General features: G+C 41.8%; 1 protein-coding gene across 1 annotated transcript in view; it reads left to right on the plus strand.

The window, feature by feature from the left end:
* JAZF1 (JAZF zinc finger 1) overlaps positions 1-18581 on the plus strand; it is a gene marked incomplete at its 5' end in the record, with an annotated part of 209135 nt that overhangs the window by 185903 nt on the left and 4651 nt on the right. The window contains one exon of the mRNA XM_084280456.1: positions 15850-16019. Within this exon, the coding sequence (XP_084136582.1) occupies positions 15850-16019 (170 nt within the window). The remainder of the gene's footprint in view (positions 1-15849; positions 16020-18581) is intronic.

The following is an 18581-nucleotide window of genomic DNA, read 5'->3' on the forward strand; positions in this document are numbered from 1 at the left end:
AGTACTTTTGATACCCAGTGTGATTGCATTCCTAAATATCTACAGTGATTTTCAATATAATTGGTTTTCTTGTAGATTTAGTTAATAAACTAAATTAAAGAGAATCATGTCCTGTTGACATCATTAGGGAGTATCTTCTATGATTAATATATTGTATATATAAACTTCAGTAAAATTCTTACAACTCAGGCTATTAATCTTTTCTCTTACTCAGATGGATTTTGTTCAGGATTCAAATGCAACTACTGGCAAAACAGTGATCAAAAAATTGTCACTTCCTCCTTGTGTTAATGAGCATTCTTGCTAACTGATGAAATAATTTAGAGCTTCATTGTTCCCTCTGTACGTGACTAATTTACAGGGGAGGGAAGTCTCTGTATGACAACTAAAGATCACTCTCCTCCTACCAAAGGCAGTTGGGACTCAGAAATGAATCTGTAAGGATCCACCTTGCTTCTGGTCCATTAAGGAGGTGGCTGTTGTGGAAGCTTTGATTTGGGGAAGCAAAGCACTGTGTGGCAGTTTATGAGTTTTCCCAATAAACCTTGTTATCTCAAGTAATGTTATCTCAATGACATGAAATATTGCTCTTAGAATTCTGTTATACATTATTTGCCTTCATGGATAACTCATGAAGGAATCTCAAGAGCCTCCTCTTCAATGTATTCCTTTTCTTTTCCAAGAATGCCAAAGTTGAAAGAAACCCACCCATTGTTTGCTGGTAATAGCAATCAAAAACACAATAGTAACCAGCCATTGGAACCGTGCATTGAAAGAGAGTAACAAGCGTGCTGGAAACTAATATGGTTTAGATTCTAAATGTGCATTTAATTTTTGTTACTTTGAGTTGTTGGGTTTTTTTAAATGCGTTGTCTTCTTGTAATGCAGAAGGTCCTTCCCCTTCATAGGTATCAAAGCAGCTAACGTTTCAGTACAGTTTCCATATGTTATGCTTTCAACAATGAAGTAATCATATGGCACAGGCAGCTGTTAGGCAGAGTGCTGTAACAGCACGTTAAACAGAATCCAGCAAATAAAAGTGATCTGCTCAGCTAAGCTACTTCCTAAGTGTAACGTGGACAGTAGAAATGTAAAATAATGGGTTCACATCCCCCCACCCAGGGAAACTGAGGACTGAGAGAGGAGGAGTGAGGTGCTCAAACCTTTTCTGTGTGGATGTGCTATTAATAATGAATATGTAGCCAAAATGAATCCAAATTTGTAGCAGAACTACCATTTATATCAGAATCTCTTCAGCTTCTGTCAGCAGGTGGCATTTGTGACCTCTGTGTTACGTTGAATCAGAGCAGACTGTTCATCTGCAACGCTTTTTGGGGGGGCAATGCAGCCACAGCTAGAGAGAGCTGGCACTTCTGTGAAGGGCTTCTTTTCTTAAAGATGGTGCAAAATATTCCTTGATCAAGGTTTTAAAGGTGCTTGAAATTAGACTTGGGAGTCTCAACGCTTTTTGAAAATCACGCTACAAATACAGGGCATGTGCACTTCAGCACGTGATTAATGTGAAGCACCGAATGCTCACTGAGGAGGTGAATGTCTGACTTTGAGCACATAACCAGCGTTTGGTCAGACAGGAATTAAGTATTCTGTGCTTGCAGAGTTGCAAGATCAGGAATTTATGGATGTACAAAAGCCTAACTTCAGCCATTCGCATCAAAAAAGTCTTCACCTGCGTTAGCGTGTTGTAAGTGCGCAGGTTTAATTATTACACCGTGTGTTAGTGCAGTGTGGTATCATGCAGATGTAATTGAAAAAAATAACGAAAAGTAGAAATATGAGTTCAAATCCCAGGGCTCTTGTATTAAATCATTGCTGAGAGTGCTACATTTTTGTGTGTTTGACTTACGGGGTGTCTAGCATAGTAAAGCAGGAATCAGCCAAGTTCTACTGCAGCTTGAAAAAAACACGCTTTCAGATGCCTGAGGAGCCATCTCATTAGTTATCCAGATTGACAGATGTTTCTACTTGCTTAATTGCCTGTTCTGAGCCTGAAGAATTTGTATACTGTGTTTTTATTAAAAAATAGATATATAGACCCACTCCAGTATAAATAGCATGGGCAAATAGCTAAGCCAGACTTGACAAAATGAAGACCCAATTCTGTCCTCCAACATAATGAAAGTTTGTCTGAATGCACTTGATGTTTCGGGCCTGCAAGGTATGATAAAGTTTGTGATAAAATATCTTGAGGCAACTGTATTGTGGTCTGTGGCAAAACTTCCCTCTGAGGGACTTCATTGGTGCCAGGATTTCATGTTTCTGTGCAGATGACGAACGAGAACTTTCTTCATAATTATCGCAGCCAAAATGGTTCCATCTAATTGCAGGTTTGGGGGCCTGTATTAACCCTGCTCACTAATTAATATATCCATGTGTTTGCCCAGCATTTAGCAGTCTGAGGCACTTATTTGAAAAGTGCCTTATGGGTGTTCTTGTAAAAAATAAATACATAAATAATAACTTAAAAAAATAATGAATGGCATTGTGCAAAACAGTTGATCAACATATGACTTAACTATAATATATGTGTGTGCTTAGACATGGCATGAGATTTTAACATCAGCTTTTGGCTGAGGTCGTGACTGAGCATGAATAATAAGTAAAATCTGTGGTAGTTTCTAGTTTCTGCCTTAAGGAATAAAGCTATAGTAGGAGGTTTCCGGTAACAAGAATAACAAGTAAAAGTGCAATTATTTCCTATAGGGGTTTTCTTAGCACAGGTGGGATTTGTTCCCAGCAGCAGCTAAAAGATGTTGTTTTTCTGGAGCTAGATGTCACACTCCCCTTCTAGAGAGCCAGGTTTTAACTTTGTACATGCTCAGCCCCTGTCACTGTGCTTGGTTATGTGCTTCAGAAATGGATCTCTCTGTTCTAGCAGTCATCTGGCTCTCTGGGTTCCATAGAGAGGCAAGAGTATGTATTGTATTGGTTTCTCACTGACCAAAGCAAACCAAAAGAATTACATTCCCAGAACATACTGAAACTTTAAGCTTGGAGGATCTGTGGAGCAAAGGCATCTCACATTGTGTGCACAACAACAACGGTGGTGTCCTGTCTTGGGTGCGACTGCGTGGCAAATGAAGTTTACTAACTTAGAGCTCCTCATCAGACATGAAGACCAAGGACATTATCTTCATCAAACCTGGACAAATTGGTGGCTCAATGATTTCCAAGTACACCTAGGTTGTATGGAAGTAACTGTATCTTGGTGTCCTGAAGAGGCTGTAGGTCTCTTCTGCTCAGGGACCACCGGCAGACTCATGTAACTCTTCTTGCTCCTTTTTTCTTAATCAGTTTTTATGGATGTCTGATAAAGCACTGGCAGTAAAAGTAACTTCCCATGACAGATTAATTTCTTATACTTACCATTGGAGATAAACTAGATAATAACATCCTTTGGGAGCATGGAGCGGACTGTAGCACCAAGGTGTGGCTGAGAGCCAAGAGTCAGAGGTGGAAGTGGAACAAGTGTGCAGAAAGGAAAGGGGAGAGAGACTTTGCCTAAGAAATCTAAACAGGACAAGTGTTTACAGACAGAATGTTCCTAACTAAGTTATTTCCTATTTGTCTTTGATCTATCAAAGAGTATTTTGATTTTTCCTCTTTGTACCATTTTGTTACGTGACATTTATGGAGATCTATCTGAGTGATTACCTGGGCAGGTGCTCTGTGGTTTGGGTGGACCTTAAAAGAAGGATGAGAGTTGGCCCAAACATCTTGATGGCTTGGTACAGGGGAAGCCATGGTATCCTTTTTTTGTCCCTTAGGCAAAACTGGAGTCTTTAAGGACTCTGCAAACCCAGACCAAAGGCCACCTCTTTCAGTGTGGATAGACCAGGTGAGAGTGTTGGTTAAGTCTTTGCAAGGAGCACAGGGCCCCATGCACATGACTACGGTTCAAAGTCCTGTAGCTGTGGGCTATGGATCCTGGAGTATTTCTGTGCTACACAAGCCAACGCAACCCATGAGCATCTTCCTTTTTCTGAGGCTTGGGCTTCCCACTGCTCCAAGGCTGTAACCTTGGAAAGATGGAGCAAAATTAAGGGGATTCTCCTGTAACTTCAGTGGTTTTCACAAGGAAACATGTCAAGATAACCTGCCCTGCTCAGTCTTTTTTTTTTTTTAACTCCATCCTAAACTACCTGAGGACAAAAAAGACCTGTACTACATTAATGAAATTAAATTCTTGTCAAGTAGTACTTAAAACAGTTGAAATTGCTCTTAAAGTTAAAAGTCCATTTGTAAGTGTATATAGAGGAAGGTAAGATTGAGGTTATATAGCTGGTCAGAGAGAATAGGGCTGTGATTTGAAGGGAAAATACATAAAGGCTATTTTAAAAAAATCACAATTCTTCTCACAGCTTTCCTGTGCATTTTCTGTTGTTCTTTCTTTTTCTGCTTTATGGTCCATCTGCATTATAATTCTGTTAAATTTCTCATTTGCTCTTTAAGTTGGCAGTAAAAATTTGCTGAGCCCAGTTTGCTGCAAAAATATATTCTGGGACGATTGACTGGGTTGTCAGATTTTGTGCTTTCCAGTAGAATTCTGAATCTTACCAGGGAAGAAGGCCCATCAAAAACTTAACATTGTCTTATTTATCTCATCTCCCTCACTACAGTATCTTTCCATCTAACCTCCTGTTTGCTGTACTTTGCCTTCCCAGTCCCATCAGAGCATTCCTGTTTCTTACAGACATAAATTGCACCGACAATTGGAAAGCTACTGTGCTGCAGAATTGTATTTTAGTTTCACATACCTGTAATTAATTGTATGGGAATTTTCACAGTACTCTCCCCAAGGAGCAATTTCATTGGAAAGTAACCGAGTTGTCTAGACTACAGCAACTCATAAAATCATCACTAGTTTTGGTTTTTGAGCTACAAAGCAGCAATAGAAACATGGCTTGTATATTTAAAGTACTTCCAAGCACAGGAACTGTTTTATAATCCCCATCGTAGTAGTCTAACCTGGCAAACCGTTTTTAAAAGGGTAGAGAACAGAAAATGCACAATAAGCTTAAAGTAAAGATTATCTCTGTTAATTTGTGATAGGGGTTTGGGTTGGGTTTTTTTGATGTAGAAGCACATGCTCTGTACACGGACCTTTCTTCTTCCAAATGTATTTAAAAAAATGCACGTTTTTTGAAGGCAGGTTGTGCCTTCCTTTCACAGCTTGTGGCTTGATGTTAGGAATAGCTTGACATTCAGAAAGGAACAGTGCTTCTGGGTAACAATGACGGTATTCATGTTTGTTTACACTGCAGAGGCCAATTGGTAGAAGGATTTGTTTGGGTTTTTTTTTTTTTTAACTGTTTAGCTTTTATAAGTAATCTGCTAATTACCTCGAAAATTACTAACTGGAAAGCACAAATGTTTTTCAGAGAGTTGGAAATTAGTTTGGGCACATGGAGCTTTTAGGTCCTTATTTAAGTCATGCCTATATGTATGCAAATATATACATATACAAAATGCCACACTGCAAGATTGAATGGGATTAATTTCCATCGTTGTAGTGCCTTGAGAACTGAAAAACCCCTATTGCTGTAGCTGTACTAGTGCTGTATGTCTGCATCCTGAAAGCAGGTACAGTTTTCAAGGAGGTTTTTACAGTGCCTAGCAGGGAAAAAAGCCCACTTCCTTCAGCCAGTGCTTCAGTGTGCTGAAGATGGTGAAACTTAAGCAAATGTTTGAGTTTTCCTTGCGCTGTAGCCAAAGCAAGTCAGAAGTAGAAAAAAGCATGCACTAACATACCATTTCACACTCAGTGCCTGAAAACACAGAGAGGTTTATTTCACAGGGGAAATGGCGTATTATGAGTTCATGTTAGCCAGTACGTGATCATCAAAATGATGTAAAATTCTAGGAAAAATAGGGTGGTTTGCAGTTCTCATATATTACTAAGTGAGCTAAAGGTTATTTGCTGACCCCCCAAGTACATAATCTCTTGACTTTTTAGCACTTGTGGGCTGGCAGGTGAAAGACACCAGCCGAATTCTTGCTGAAGATGAAGCCTGGTGCTTTGTCCATGCTAGCATAGGCTCCTTCTTCTAAGGTTTTTCCATATATAGTCAGACAGCATCAGTCATGGCAGTTTCTCAGCACCTCTGCCTCCGATGCCAAAGGATAGAAGCCGCCAAGGAGCAATGGAAAATAACAACTTGAAAAGTACTTTCATTTCAACTTCAGTCCACTGATAGATCATCTGAAACAACTCACACCTGCTAACACATGTTTTGTGCACCTGATTGAAACAGTGAGAGCCTCAAAGAAAGGTCTGTGACAGCATACCAGGCACAGTGCAAATTTAATTATTTCAGGATCTTTGTTTTTTTGAAAAAGAGAGAGGATGCATGTATTCTTATGTTTGGCTGTTGAAAATGCTTTTCTTCCTCAGAAACATGAAGTAGGATAAAGCACAAATGTTTCCTGTAGATTTTTGCACATAGGCAGGATGACAAAAGCCTTTATTCTGGCTCCGGAATCGACAGGAATTTTAGTACTTGCTGGTAATTCTGGCTATTGTCATTAGGGCTTTGTTTCAAACCAGGCTGATGGAGCTTCTTACATGTAGATGGCCAATGCATATAAAAGCAGGTGGACAGAAGCATCAAGCATATCATGGTGCAAAATACATCCTCCTGCCCTTCAGTGGAGAGTCTGCCATTGCCTCCCGTGCTACTGGTCAGGGGTTTGTAACTGTCCTGGGACTCATCACCATGAAATTCCCTCGCCCTGAAGCTGCTGAAAGAGCCCTGAGCTGCCCTGGGTCTCTGCAGCTCCACTGCACCCTGGTGCTTCACGGGCAGCCTGACACAGGATCCCTCTGGCATGATCAAGCCTGTTCACACGTGAGGGTCTAAGGTCCAGCCTCTTGAAATCCCCACATAGCTGAACCCTGCTGAAATCAGCTGGGTTGTCCGTGCCCTGAGTGCTACCTGCACAGATAGCAGTTCCTTGGATCGGAGCCCTGTGGTAGCTCAGGGCATCCTGGCGGGGCTGGGGCACTGATGAAGGCAGAGCCCTCGGCAGTCAGGGTGGGTGAGGGCTGCGTGCGTTACCAGTTTTATGGCCTGTACTGCAAGTGGCTGAATAGCTTTTGTACAGCTGTAAAGCACGTTTAACCTGGTGTCATAAAACACGTCTCAAATGTATTTTCATAGCTTCATAAACTGTAGTTCATTTATGTAGGTACCTTTTATTGTAATCCTTTATCTTAAACATGAAACTGTTTCCTGATACTGTTTCTTTTTTGTTTGTTTGTTTCTTATGAAAAAGGGGTAAAGAAGAGAAAGGAAAAATTGCCTTTTCTTAATATGCATCAGGAGACTCCTTCAGTACAGTACAAGTGCCCTGAACTCGTATTTTTGTATTTCTAACCTCAGAATGCAGGCCTAGCAACTAAAAAGCCAAAATAACATTAATTATGACCGTTCTTTGCTGTGTTTTTTGGAGTATAAGTTTGGAACAGATGTTTGGGGGGAGAGGAGGGAGGAGGAAGGATGGATTGTTTCTTTTTCTCAGCCCCAACTGGTTTTAATTCTTTCTTGAACATTTTGGAAATATCTTTAAACATTTGCCAGAGTTCAATTAACATCCTGTGACTAAAGGTGGAAAATGTCCTACTTTGTTTTTTCTTCAAACATATACCTGCTCTTGCTGCTCATGCCAAAGCCAGCGAAAGAAAGGATTCCAGCTGGCAAAGGTTTTATTACTCTTACATTAATTTGCAGGTTAAGCCTCGAGTTGGGAGGGGTCTGCAGGGCTGATGTATTTATTTACTTTTTTTATTTTCATGATTTTAAAAAAGTGCTGTGTAAAACACTGCCATTTAATTACAGGAAGGTTATGCGCTTTTTTGGGTGAGTGTTTAACAGCTTATTCTTGTTTACATGAAGTTGTAGAAATCTAGTTTTAAAATATGTTTAAAGTAGAGATCGTGTTCTTGGGTTTCTCGTGTTTTTCCTGTACTATGTATAAACAGAAGATTGTACATTATTGAAAGCCCCTTTTTTTTTTTTCTGGAAAACGGGATTGGGGAGAAAAAAAAAGTTTATATAAGAATGCAAAATAACTTCCTGAGACTATTGGCGCAGTGTGACCATAAAACCTCAACAGCACATTGTGCAGTGACATTACAACAATTTGCTTTAGCACCTCTGCAGCGTTCACAGAAAGTCTTGTTCCACGAAACACATGCCGTGGTATCAGTTGACTGTTTTTTTCCAGAATCAGTTCTTTACATGCATGTTTTTGTGATTAGTTACTGTTTCACAAGTAATTGGAAGCAGAGAGATTATTTTATGTGTTTATTTATTTTCTTACATGTATGTTTTATTTGCACACATTGAAGCATTCAGTAAATTGTAACATATCTGCCTGTGTGGGTGTGCAAGCCCCCATTAGTGGATTTGTAATGTCTGGGCTAGGATTTTCTGTGTTTGAGTTTTAAAGACTGATACACTGATACCAAGATGCAGACAGAGCAAGATAGAAAGTGGCACACGGTTGCTCCTAAGGCCAGATAAAGCCCAGCTGCTCCACCAACCCCTGTACTGGCTCTGGAGGATTGGTTGGGTTTTTTTAACCTGAGCATTTTTCTCTTTGTTTCTCTTGCAGAAATGGTGAGCAGATCTCACATGTAAACAGTTCTCAGTTTTAATGACAGTGAATAAGAATGTGTGATACTTAATGTCATACTAATAGTAGTTTAAATTAAAAAATCCTTTTCAGAATAAATGATAAAAGTACCTTTATCATTTTAGCTTTACCTCCAGGATTTTAGGTGATTTCCCACCTAGGCTAGCCTATCATTTTATACCAAAATACAATGTGTTGGGTTCTGTGTTGTACCAATAGGATCTGACATATGCACGTCCAAAGTGGATCCAAGCCTTGAATAAGTTTCAGTCTCTTAAAATTCAGCATGAGCTTACACTGAGCATCTAAATGAAAGCTGAAGGTGATTTGAAACTTTGGAATCGACCTACCTACCGTTTAATTTAAACCACCAGGGTTATCTGTGGGTTAGGTGGGTAACTGTTTGTGGTTTCATCCCATTTGAGATATCACCCTCCAAAATAGCCGCGGAAAGTATCTTTTCAGACTTTATCAGTGACTCTGCATGTTACAATGTCCATTTAAGTACATAGTGCATAAAAGTAATACTAAAACCCATACTGCTCTTCGTATTGGAGTCTATATTCACATAATGTACATAATGATTTACGTGAGGTACATTTTTTTTTTAAATTCTCTTGGTGCTTACTCACTAACTGAGCCTTGCTGCAGCCAGAGACAATAGGAAATTAGTTCTTCTGGGTAGTAATAGTTCCTAAACAGCTTGGTATTCAGCGCTTGATACTTGATCTGAGCTAGGGGAGGGCTGAAAGGAAGGGTGGTTTCTCCAGAAGACATTTTTCTGGCCGAATCCTGCTCAGACTAGTGGCGTGAGGAAGAGCAGGAGGCTGGCAGCGGTGACGAGGGGCACGCTCCTGGTGCGAGCGTGTGTGAGCGCGGCCCGGCAGCAACCGCCACAGACCACACAGCCCGCGGGACCCGCTGCGCGGGGGCTGGCAGCAGCCGGCGGGACATGCCCTGCGCCGCCTTCCCGCGCGGCGCGAGGCCAAGGCCGTAACAAGCTGTAATTGCTATTTTGATGGCTCTTTTGTGATCGCGCGGAGGGACGGAGGTCTCTGCCAGCCTTGGCAAGTGCCCATCTGACAAACCATAACCATCTCAAGCAGCTCCCTTGAGCGACAGCAGAGCTGCCAAGCATGCAGTTGGCTTTGAGAACAGATTTGCCTCGCCTCTCCCAGAAACAAGGATCAGAGATACTTGCTGGGGTAAGAGAGAACTTTTAACAGCACGTGCCTGTGCCCGTTGACTGAAGGAAGGCTCCAGTCTTCACTAGGGTGAGCCTAGTGCTCGCTTTATGTAGGTACTTAATCTAAACACTGCAATTGCGTTTGCTATCTAAAATACCAGTGTCTGTAACACTACACAGTGCTCTGCTTAAGCCACCCTGGATTTCCTTCCAGTTGCATTGGAAACATGTCTGCATCACCTGCGTGGGCATGGATGATAACAGTATTTTTGAATATACAAGAAATTAATTGGAATGGACCTTTCACGAATGCTGAAAAACACTTTCTGTCCTCTGAGTTCCCTTCTTCGCCTGCCCCAAAACAGGCAAGCTAGCAAAAGAAAAACCCTGGCTTAGTCTCTTTGTATGAGCCAGTGTCTGAAATGTTTTGCCTGAGTACCAGCTTGTGGACAAGAGAGTCTTGCTACAGCTTCTAGACTTCTATCTTGCATATCAGCTATGATGCATGTTACTTGTTTCATATTTCATTGCCCCTAGCATTTATTCCCTGTGCTTTATATAAAGGAAGAATGTTTCATTTTAAATGACGATACGTCTTCAGATCAGCAATGAGTATCAGCTGTTCTCCCTTCTGGCGAGCAGGGAGGAGACTGTGCTTCCATGGACACGGAGGGAAGAAGTCTGACAAATCCATAAATGTGCTTTAGTGTTAGACCAAAATTCACATAATATTAATAATTCACTACTTTTATCAAGGCAGCTGTCACAGTATATGGGAATGCAAACTTCTTAACATAAGAAGTGCTCTCATAAAACTGTTCCTGTGAAATACAAACTGCAAGGCCCGCACGGGACAAAGTGTGAAGCTGAATTTTTATGAGAGATCATTGGAATTACCATGAACTTTCCGTGACACTAGCAATGTTGGTTCCCACTGCAGTAAGCTGTTTGCTCATAGTTATCCATTGTATACTTAAATGTATGCTTTCTGGTCACAAAAATAATTGGCAAGGATGTTTTGGGTTTGTTTTTCTTCATGGGAGGAGAAAGGAAGAACTCATAATGTTCTTGATCAGAAGTCAAGATAGTTTGTGTTCATTGCAATGGCACACACAGCTTGTGCTGTTTTTCATCAGCTTTGTCGTTTTCATATGTGAAGGCACAGTATAGTTTTTAAAAGTGACATAACTACGAGTGATGTGCACCCGATAGATCCAAAATTCATTCAGAGTTGAGGGGGAAAATCCTCTGTAAATCTCATGGCAGAATGATTTCACTCATGCAAAAGGCAGAATTTATCTTGGCTACTGTGGTGTGAATACCAAATAAACCCGAGAAACATAAAAGATAAGGCTCCAGATTTTCAGCAGTGTAGTGGGATATTGTCTATTCCAGCATGTCAGATGATTAACTCTCTGCAGAATGTTTCTGAGCTATTTAAATTACTGACTTCATCTACTGGAGGAAGAAAAAGTCGTAGGGCATTCAAGAGGTGAGATCTTTGCTGTAGGATTATGTGATGTTCTTGCCGACTTCGATAGCAAAACCGACTGGCAGGAGAGGTAGAGTTGAGTCTTTATGGTGCAGCTTTGCTTCTCATCACTCTCCAAAGACTGCTTACCAGCAGGCAGCAATCATAATCCCTTCTCCTGCAAGTGCAGACTTCTGGCAAACAAACTGCTGTGATGCAGGCAGCCTTCTCGTGATGGGTTGTGCTTAAATGCAGAGTGACAATTAGAAGAGAAATAACTTGCCTGGATATTTTGTGACCCTGTATGTTTTCTCTTTTCATAACTAGTAATTTTATGTAATACTTGGCTCTGAAACAGCACACTGTGCCAGCTGTGCCTAGTGGGGACCACCTCTTCTTTGAGGAGTGCTAACATTGTCTCAGCATGGAAAATTCCAGAAGAAAAAAAAATAACCAAAAAACAAAGCTAGCATTTCTTTTCCTGGCCTTTGTTTTGGTTCATTCTTTAATCTGCTGGGGGCAGCAGAGATGAAGTGAGCCTTTTGGCAGGGCCACTGCAGTGAGGAGAGGGGAAACGGCAGAGAGAGTGTTGCATGCGATGGCAGGGGCGGTGTTAGGAAGATGTTACTGAGTCAGATAATAAAACATTGGGTTTAGGTTAGACCGAGGTGGAACTATGTAGGGTCTCTGAATGAAAGCCAGATGATGAAATTGGATATGGTAAAAAGCGACGAGCTAGCTAGCAAGGAGCCTCGGAAAGCATTGTCAGAGGAGAGAGGTGGAGAAGGCTGTTTTCTTGCTATTGTAGAGCTGGTATTTAGTTACAGTAATAATGTTGTGTATTGGTAGATTACCTTGCTGAAAGCATGTGCTTCTCTATCACACTTTCCAGGTATTTAGATGCTTCACCTCAGTGAAACGTGTGGGTTTGGCTTTCGGTACAGTTTTTTGCGATTGAGACATCTGAAACCTAATTCTGAAGTTTTCCCTTTGAGTACTGCACAATGAGAAGCAGTAAGGCCATGAGCACACGTGCTACAGGAACAGCTGTGCGGTGCTCCAGAAGGGCAGCATGCCCCAGCAGAGAGAGCGTCCCGCTTTCCACGTGCGTGGCAACGTCAGTGAGCCAGCTCTTACGAGCTACTGCAAGTACTTGGCCAAGTCACGCAGTCGTTGCACCCTGGGACAGGCCATAGGTTAGATGCAAAGGCGCTCGGGGGTTTTTATTCCTTTTAAAAGGTAAATATTTACAATTATTGCTGTAAAATCCTAACCAGGTTTTTTTAAAACAAAAAAGAAACCAACCCCACAAAGGCAAGCAAGCTGTATCTTGATCAAAGTGGGGTGCTGCGCGCTTCCCCGTCAGCGCACTGCTGGTACCCTGGCAAGCCGCCCGAAGGAGCCAGCAGCAGCCAGCGGCTCGGGTTGCACTCCTACACCTGATGTGTAGCCCAGGGCCAGGGACTCCTGCGCGGCGTGGGAACAGCTTTGCAGAGCCACCATCCTCAGCCTTACAGTACTTAATTAAAATACCTTCGTCTAGGGGCTGTTTATTATGGCAGCGCCAAACTGTGTGTTGTGCTTTTTGTTTTGCCTCTCTGCCCCCACTCCCCCCACCCCTCCCCAATGCGTTGCACAGTCGGTGAGGCACCGTGCGGGTCGCTGCTCTCAGACACTGACAGCTGAGGAAATTAAATTCTGAGGCGGAATCGGTTAAAAGCCGGACTACATCGGTGGTGTTTTTCTATGGCAACTGAAACAACATCATTATTTAAAGGATAAATTTTTATTGCTAATGAATTCATTTTTTTTTCAAGACAGCAACTTTTTTGCATTTTGTTTATACCAGGAGCCTCTTAATTTAAAAAAAAAATAATCCCAAAATGTTGTGGGTTTTTTTAACAACCAGTTGAGTTCAGTAGGATGCTACCAGCAGTGCTAGACTGCAGTTCCAGCTCTGTATAAAGTGATGTGCCTTTCAGGTACTTGGCACCACTGGTATTACTGTTTTGTGCATGAAGAAATGTAAATTCCTCTGGTTATTCATACTTGAAAAAGCTCATCATATTTGTAAAAGCTGTAACAACAAGTCTGGACTTAAAAACTTAAGATGATGGAGGCTTTGCTTACAATGTTCAGACAACTCTTTTGCCTGTACTAGACAAAATTGGGTGGTTTTGTTCAAGTAAGATAATTAAAAGAAAACAATAAGGATGGGCTGACTCCACAGATGCTTGCGCAGGTATTTTGGTTTCTTTTGCCTCTCTGCTTCAATGTGTCTACCTGTAGGTGAAGTGTGGGCAAAAGGTGCTGCAGGAACTGGAGTTTACTGTTCAAAGTGGTCACAAGAATTAAAAGGGTGCCCTGAAAGTACAGGAAGAAGTAGGGAAATGCAGAATTGCGGCGATTGCTGCTTCTCCTCATTGTTCTGTGTTCTTCTCCCTTACATACCATATTGTATATTAGGTTTTGTAGAGCATTGATTGTTGTTTTGTAAAAGCATGCACCTTGTAACCACTAGTAGTGATGTCCTTAGTAGATATTGCACAGTCTCAAAAGTTTTCTTTGGGAGGAAAAAATCTGATTTGGGAGGAAATTAGCCCCTCTTTAAGGGGCCTTACAGGGTGGGGTGAGTGTGTGATTATGATGGCAGAGGTTGTTTGCATCAGCATGTAGAATTGTTGTGTATTTTCTCATCCTGTGAGTGCATACATGTATTACAATAGGGTTTTCTGTTGCATTTGCTTGAAAAAAAAAAAAAAAAACCCACTGAGCTAAAAAGTTTGAAAGTAACAGCTTGAGGAATTTTTTCCATCAAGATACAATCAAGGGCAGGAAATCGTAGAAGCAGAGTTGTGGTTTTGCCTCCATTTTTTTATTAGTTAATTAAACTGTAACAACTCTTAACTTCATTTTAGGTAACTGTTCCTAGAGTTCAGGAATATTTTAAGAGGTCAGTAGTGCTTTCTTTGGCTTGTGCTCGTTCGGTGTGGGGCGAGGAGTCGCAGTCGGCAGGGCAGAGCTTTCCAGATGTGCCGCAGAGCGTGTGTGCGTGCGCTCATGTCGACAGTTGTTGGCGGTGGGAAACGATCCATCTTTCCTCATCTGCGCGCCACCCTGTACGGGTGAAAACCACAGGACAGAAACGTGGGCAGCCTGACATCTGTAAGCGAACTCACAGGCTCTCATTAAAGCTCAGGAGCCCTGAGTACTTGCAGCTACCAGTTGACACGCGTTTTGACTCGGTGACAGAGAAGTGCCAAGTCTGAGTGAACGTACAGGGGGAGGGGGGTCCAAAGGGGAAACTTGGAGATGGATAGGTGTGTGTTTAGTTTTGCCAGAAGCACAAACAGAGACCTGGCTGTACACTGCAGCATGGGGTTTTTATCTGTGAAGGCGGGATGCTGCTTTTTTAGCGCGCCGTAAGGCATCTGTCTGCGTTTCCTTCGCGGCGCGCAGAGCTTCTGAGAGGCATGCCCTTAAAGGGCATGTGAGGGAAGCAAATGGAGCCATGCAAATGTCACAGAACTGTCTTTAATAACAGGAGCTATTCCAGCACTTGGAGCCAAATCGTCTTTCAGCAAAAAGGATAAAATTTAGCAGAGCTGGGAAAAGGAAAAAAGAAAGGGGAGGGGAAACACAGCACCACCTCCTGCTGACAGCACAGAAGTTTCCCTCAGCTTCCCCTCTCTCTCTTTGCCTCTTTGTGCATATATTTTCTTTTTAATCAGCTGGGGCTCTTCCCTCCCCTGCTTTTTTTATTTATTTTTACTGTATTTTTACAGTTGGAATTCTGCTTTCCTAATTTCTCTTGTTTCACGTTTTAACTTCTTTGGAGAATTTCATTAATAGCTATTGCAGTTAAAAATAATAAATAAACTCAGCACCAGCTGCTCAAATGGCTGTCGTAGCATATCTGGAACATAATGCGGTCTGTTCAGGGCAGCCACACAATGCAATTTATCCCCACACCTGAGGGAATGAATTTCACAACTATAATTGCTACAATATAATTCTTATTAATGTTGTGCTATAATTCCTATTAATTCCAAAGGGCTAGTAAATGCATTAGGACTTGTCAACATATTATTTTACACTGTTTATGATCTGTAGAATTACGCTCTTCAGCATTGTATTGCATAAAGAAAAGCCTTAAAATTAGCTTTAATTGCAGGGGGGGGAAACCACATTTTCTGTTGGAGCACTGGGAAAGGAGGAAGGATCCTGGTGTTTGAGGAGTAATGAAACTGCATTTTAAAGTCAGTCCTTTGAACTTCCTGTGCCATGCAGTTAACGTTTTATGAAGATATATTGATAATGCCTGTCCTGGTTATTAGAAAAAGAACCACTGGTGTCTTTATGAAGGAATAAATAACTATAAGAAAGATAGGTTTATAAAATTAAAAAGAACTGTCTTCCAGCAAAGACAAAAGTGGGGAAATTACAAGTCATTGTAACTGATGTAATAAATGCAGAATGTGTTATCTTGCTGTGCTCTTATTTATTCTTGTTTTATCTCACTACCCTGCTTTTCTAGGTAGTGAATATGATGAGGAGGAAGTAGACTATGAAGAATCAGACAGTGATGAGTCCTGGACTACAGAAAGTGCCATCAGCTCTGAAGCTATCCTTAGTTCAATGTGCATGAATGGAGGGGATGAGAAACCTTTTGCCTGTCCAGTTCCTGGATGTAAAAAAAGATACAAGGTAAGTGGTAGCGCAGACCTACCTTATTTCCTGATGATGTAGTGAGAGGGGAAAAGCCTCTAAAATCAATTTATACCTGTCTCATTTAATAGACTTTTCACATTTATTTTTGTGGTATTCCAGCAGAGTACCTACTTTATTCACTGGTTTCCTCTCAAGCACAGCCAGGTTATCAGTTTTACAAGGGATGTAGCCTTTTTCATCCCTGTCTGTCAAGAGAGATTACATATAGTGACTCCTTTGCTTTACACATTTTAACTAGCTTTCTATTATTTAGACAAATTAACTGCAGAACACAGGAGATACTATCAGCAAAATAATCTCTTGGGTCCCTTTGAGCGACACTGAATAAAGAGCTTCTGCCCATCAGTGCCAGAATGAATTCCTTCTGCTTAACTGCTAGAGATCCTGGCTTTCCTTCAGTGAAACTGTGCCCAGGGTACTTTTCCTGGTACAGGTGATGTGCAGAAGGCAGTGGATCACGGTTTGTAAGTCAGAGGTCACCTCAGGAAAACAGAGCCTGAGGGAAGTTCTGGCATCGTTCTTTCCTGGGTCTGAGTCTGTGTGACATGCTGGGAAACAGTTCCCACCCACCCCACCCCATCTCACCCCATCTGTGCCTTTTTAATTACTCTCCATCATGAGAAATTTTTGCCTGTTTATGGGAGTGAATCGTCTTTAACTTTGAACCTTGAGCTGGCCAGTATGGAACAACGTGGTGTTTTGAGTGTTGCTTCACGTGAACCGGTGCAGAGACAGATGAAATGGTATTGAACAGCTCGGGCTTCTGCATGGCATCTCTAGTCACTGGCACGTGGGAAGGGGAGCAGCAGGCTGGCAGGGTTCCCCTGAATCGTTTTCTGACATTTTTACATGCTGGAAACTTCAACCACCGACCTGCACCCCAGAAAAAGCAGTGGTCATTGGCCTGGCTTCCTGCTAGTTTGATTTTATGGCTTCTCCTTTAAATAATTGGAAAGCAGGGACTTGGAACAGACATATGAAAGGAAAATACAGGAAGGCCAGTAACGTTTGAGATAAACCAGTTGTGACAAGAATGAATAAACTGTGCATGAAGCTGGGTAGCGGCCGAAAGTGCGTGTGGGTGATACTGCAGCTGTCCTGGGGCAGCTCCCACAGCAGCGAGTCACCAGACGTGGATTCATGTACAGATCAATTAGTGCTGACAGTACTTACCTACAACATGAGCAAGAAAGCAGCACACTCATTTCTCTGTGACTTATACAAGTCTTGTCCTTTTATTTTTTTTTGCAGAAAGTAGCCTGGGTTATGTAGTGGTTATTCTCCTCTTCAGGTACAGGAAAATCTGAGCCTCTCCAGGGGCAGAGCAGAGGGAAAGATGCTTTCAGACTATTTGCAAGTATTCCTTTGCACATACACCCACATGATTCAAGATTAATATTTTTCCTCTCTCTGTGTGTGTGTGTGTGTGTGTGGTGGAAGCTGTGCCAGACGAGGGGTGTAGTATAAAAGCTAAATCCCTAGCTCAGGAAGCAAACAAGCCATGGTGATTGTTAGAAGTCGCTGTGCCCACAGGGCATCTATGCATCGCAGAAAACATTCACTTTAATGGCAAAGGCTAGAAGGAGAACCCTGTAATTTGCTATATCCTGTCTGCTCTCTGTTTGACTGCCAGCCCTCTGTCTTTTTATTGCCCAAATAAGCAAGCTGTTGCTGCCTGCTTCTGCTATCTCGCTACCTTCATCTCAAATGCATGAGGACTGTCCAAGGGATATCTTGTGCACCATTAATGGTAGAGCAGTTGGACAGGGAACAAATTAACGACCCTCAGAGAGGCTGACAGGCAGAGAGCAGCAGCAAATAAAAACTACCGTATTTTCCAAAGAAACTCACCTCTGTTTAGTCCTGATAGGAAAACACGTTTCCTTAAGCTCTGCCTCACCTCATTTCTCTTTTCTGTGGCCTGTTTCCTCCCTTTTTTCAGCCTCTTATATTTTTCTTTTTACATTTTTATCTTTGTTTCCTTCCTTTTAGCTTTGTCTCAGCTGCCTTTCTTATTTCCTCTTCATCTTCCTTCTGCTTAACCCCTTTCTCTGATGAATTATTTGCAGAGTCTGGGTAGGGAGTCCTGTGATCAAAGCACTGGGATTTTCTGGTGGGTACTGGATAATCACAGTCAGGGCTGTAAAACAATTATAGAGCTCCAAACAGGAACAGGGACATGCACATACAGTAATTGCCAGGCTCGCTTTACGGCTGAGAAAAGGATGCATTCCTTTAGGGAGCAAGGAGGAAAGGAGGATATATACAGTTTTCTTTTGTCTGGCCTGAGGTGACGTACATTTGAGAAGCAGAAATGTTATTTTTAGATGTGTTATTTGTATTACAGTACCACTTAAAGGGCCCAGCAGGGATGGGGCTCCTTTTTGCAAACAATGTGCAAGGGTAAAAGATGGCCTCTGCACTGAAAAGCCATTATGGAAAGGTAAATAAGACAAGAATGAGTACAACAAATACTCCCAAGGACTGGGCTAGGGTGGACAATGGAAACTCTAAGAGAACATGTTTATACACAAGCCC

Source organism: Gallinula chloropus (genome assembly GCF_964237585.1).
Source record: "Gallinula chloropus genome assembly, chromosome: 2".
NCBI lineage: Eukaryota > Metazoa > Chordata > Aves > Gruiformes > Rallidae > Gallinula > Gallinula chloropus.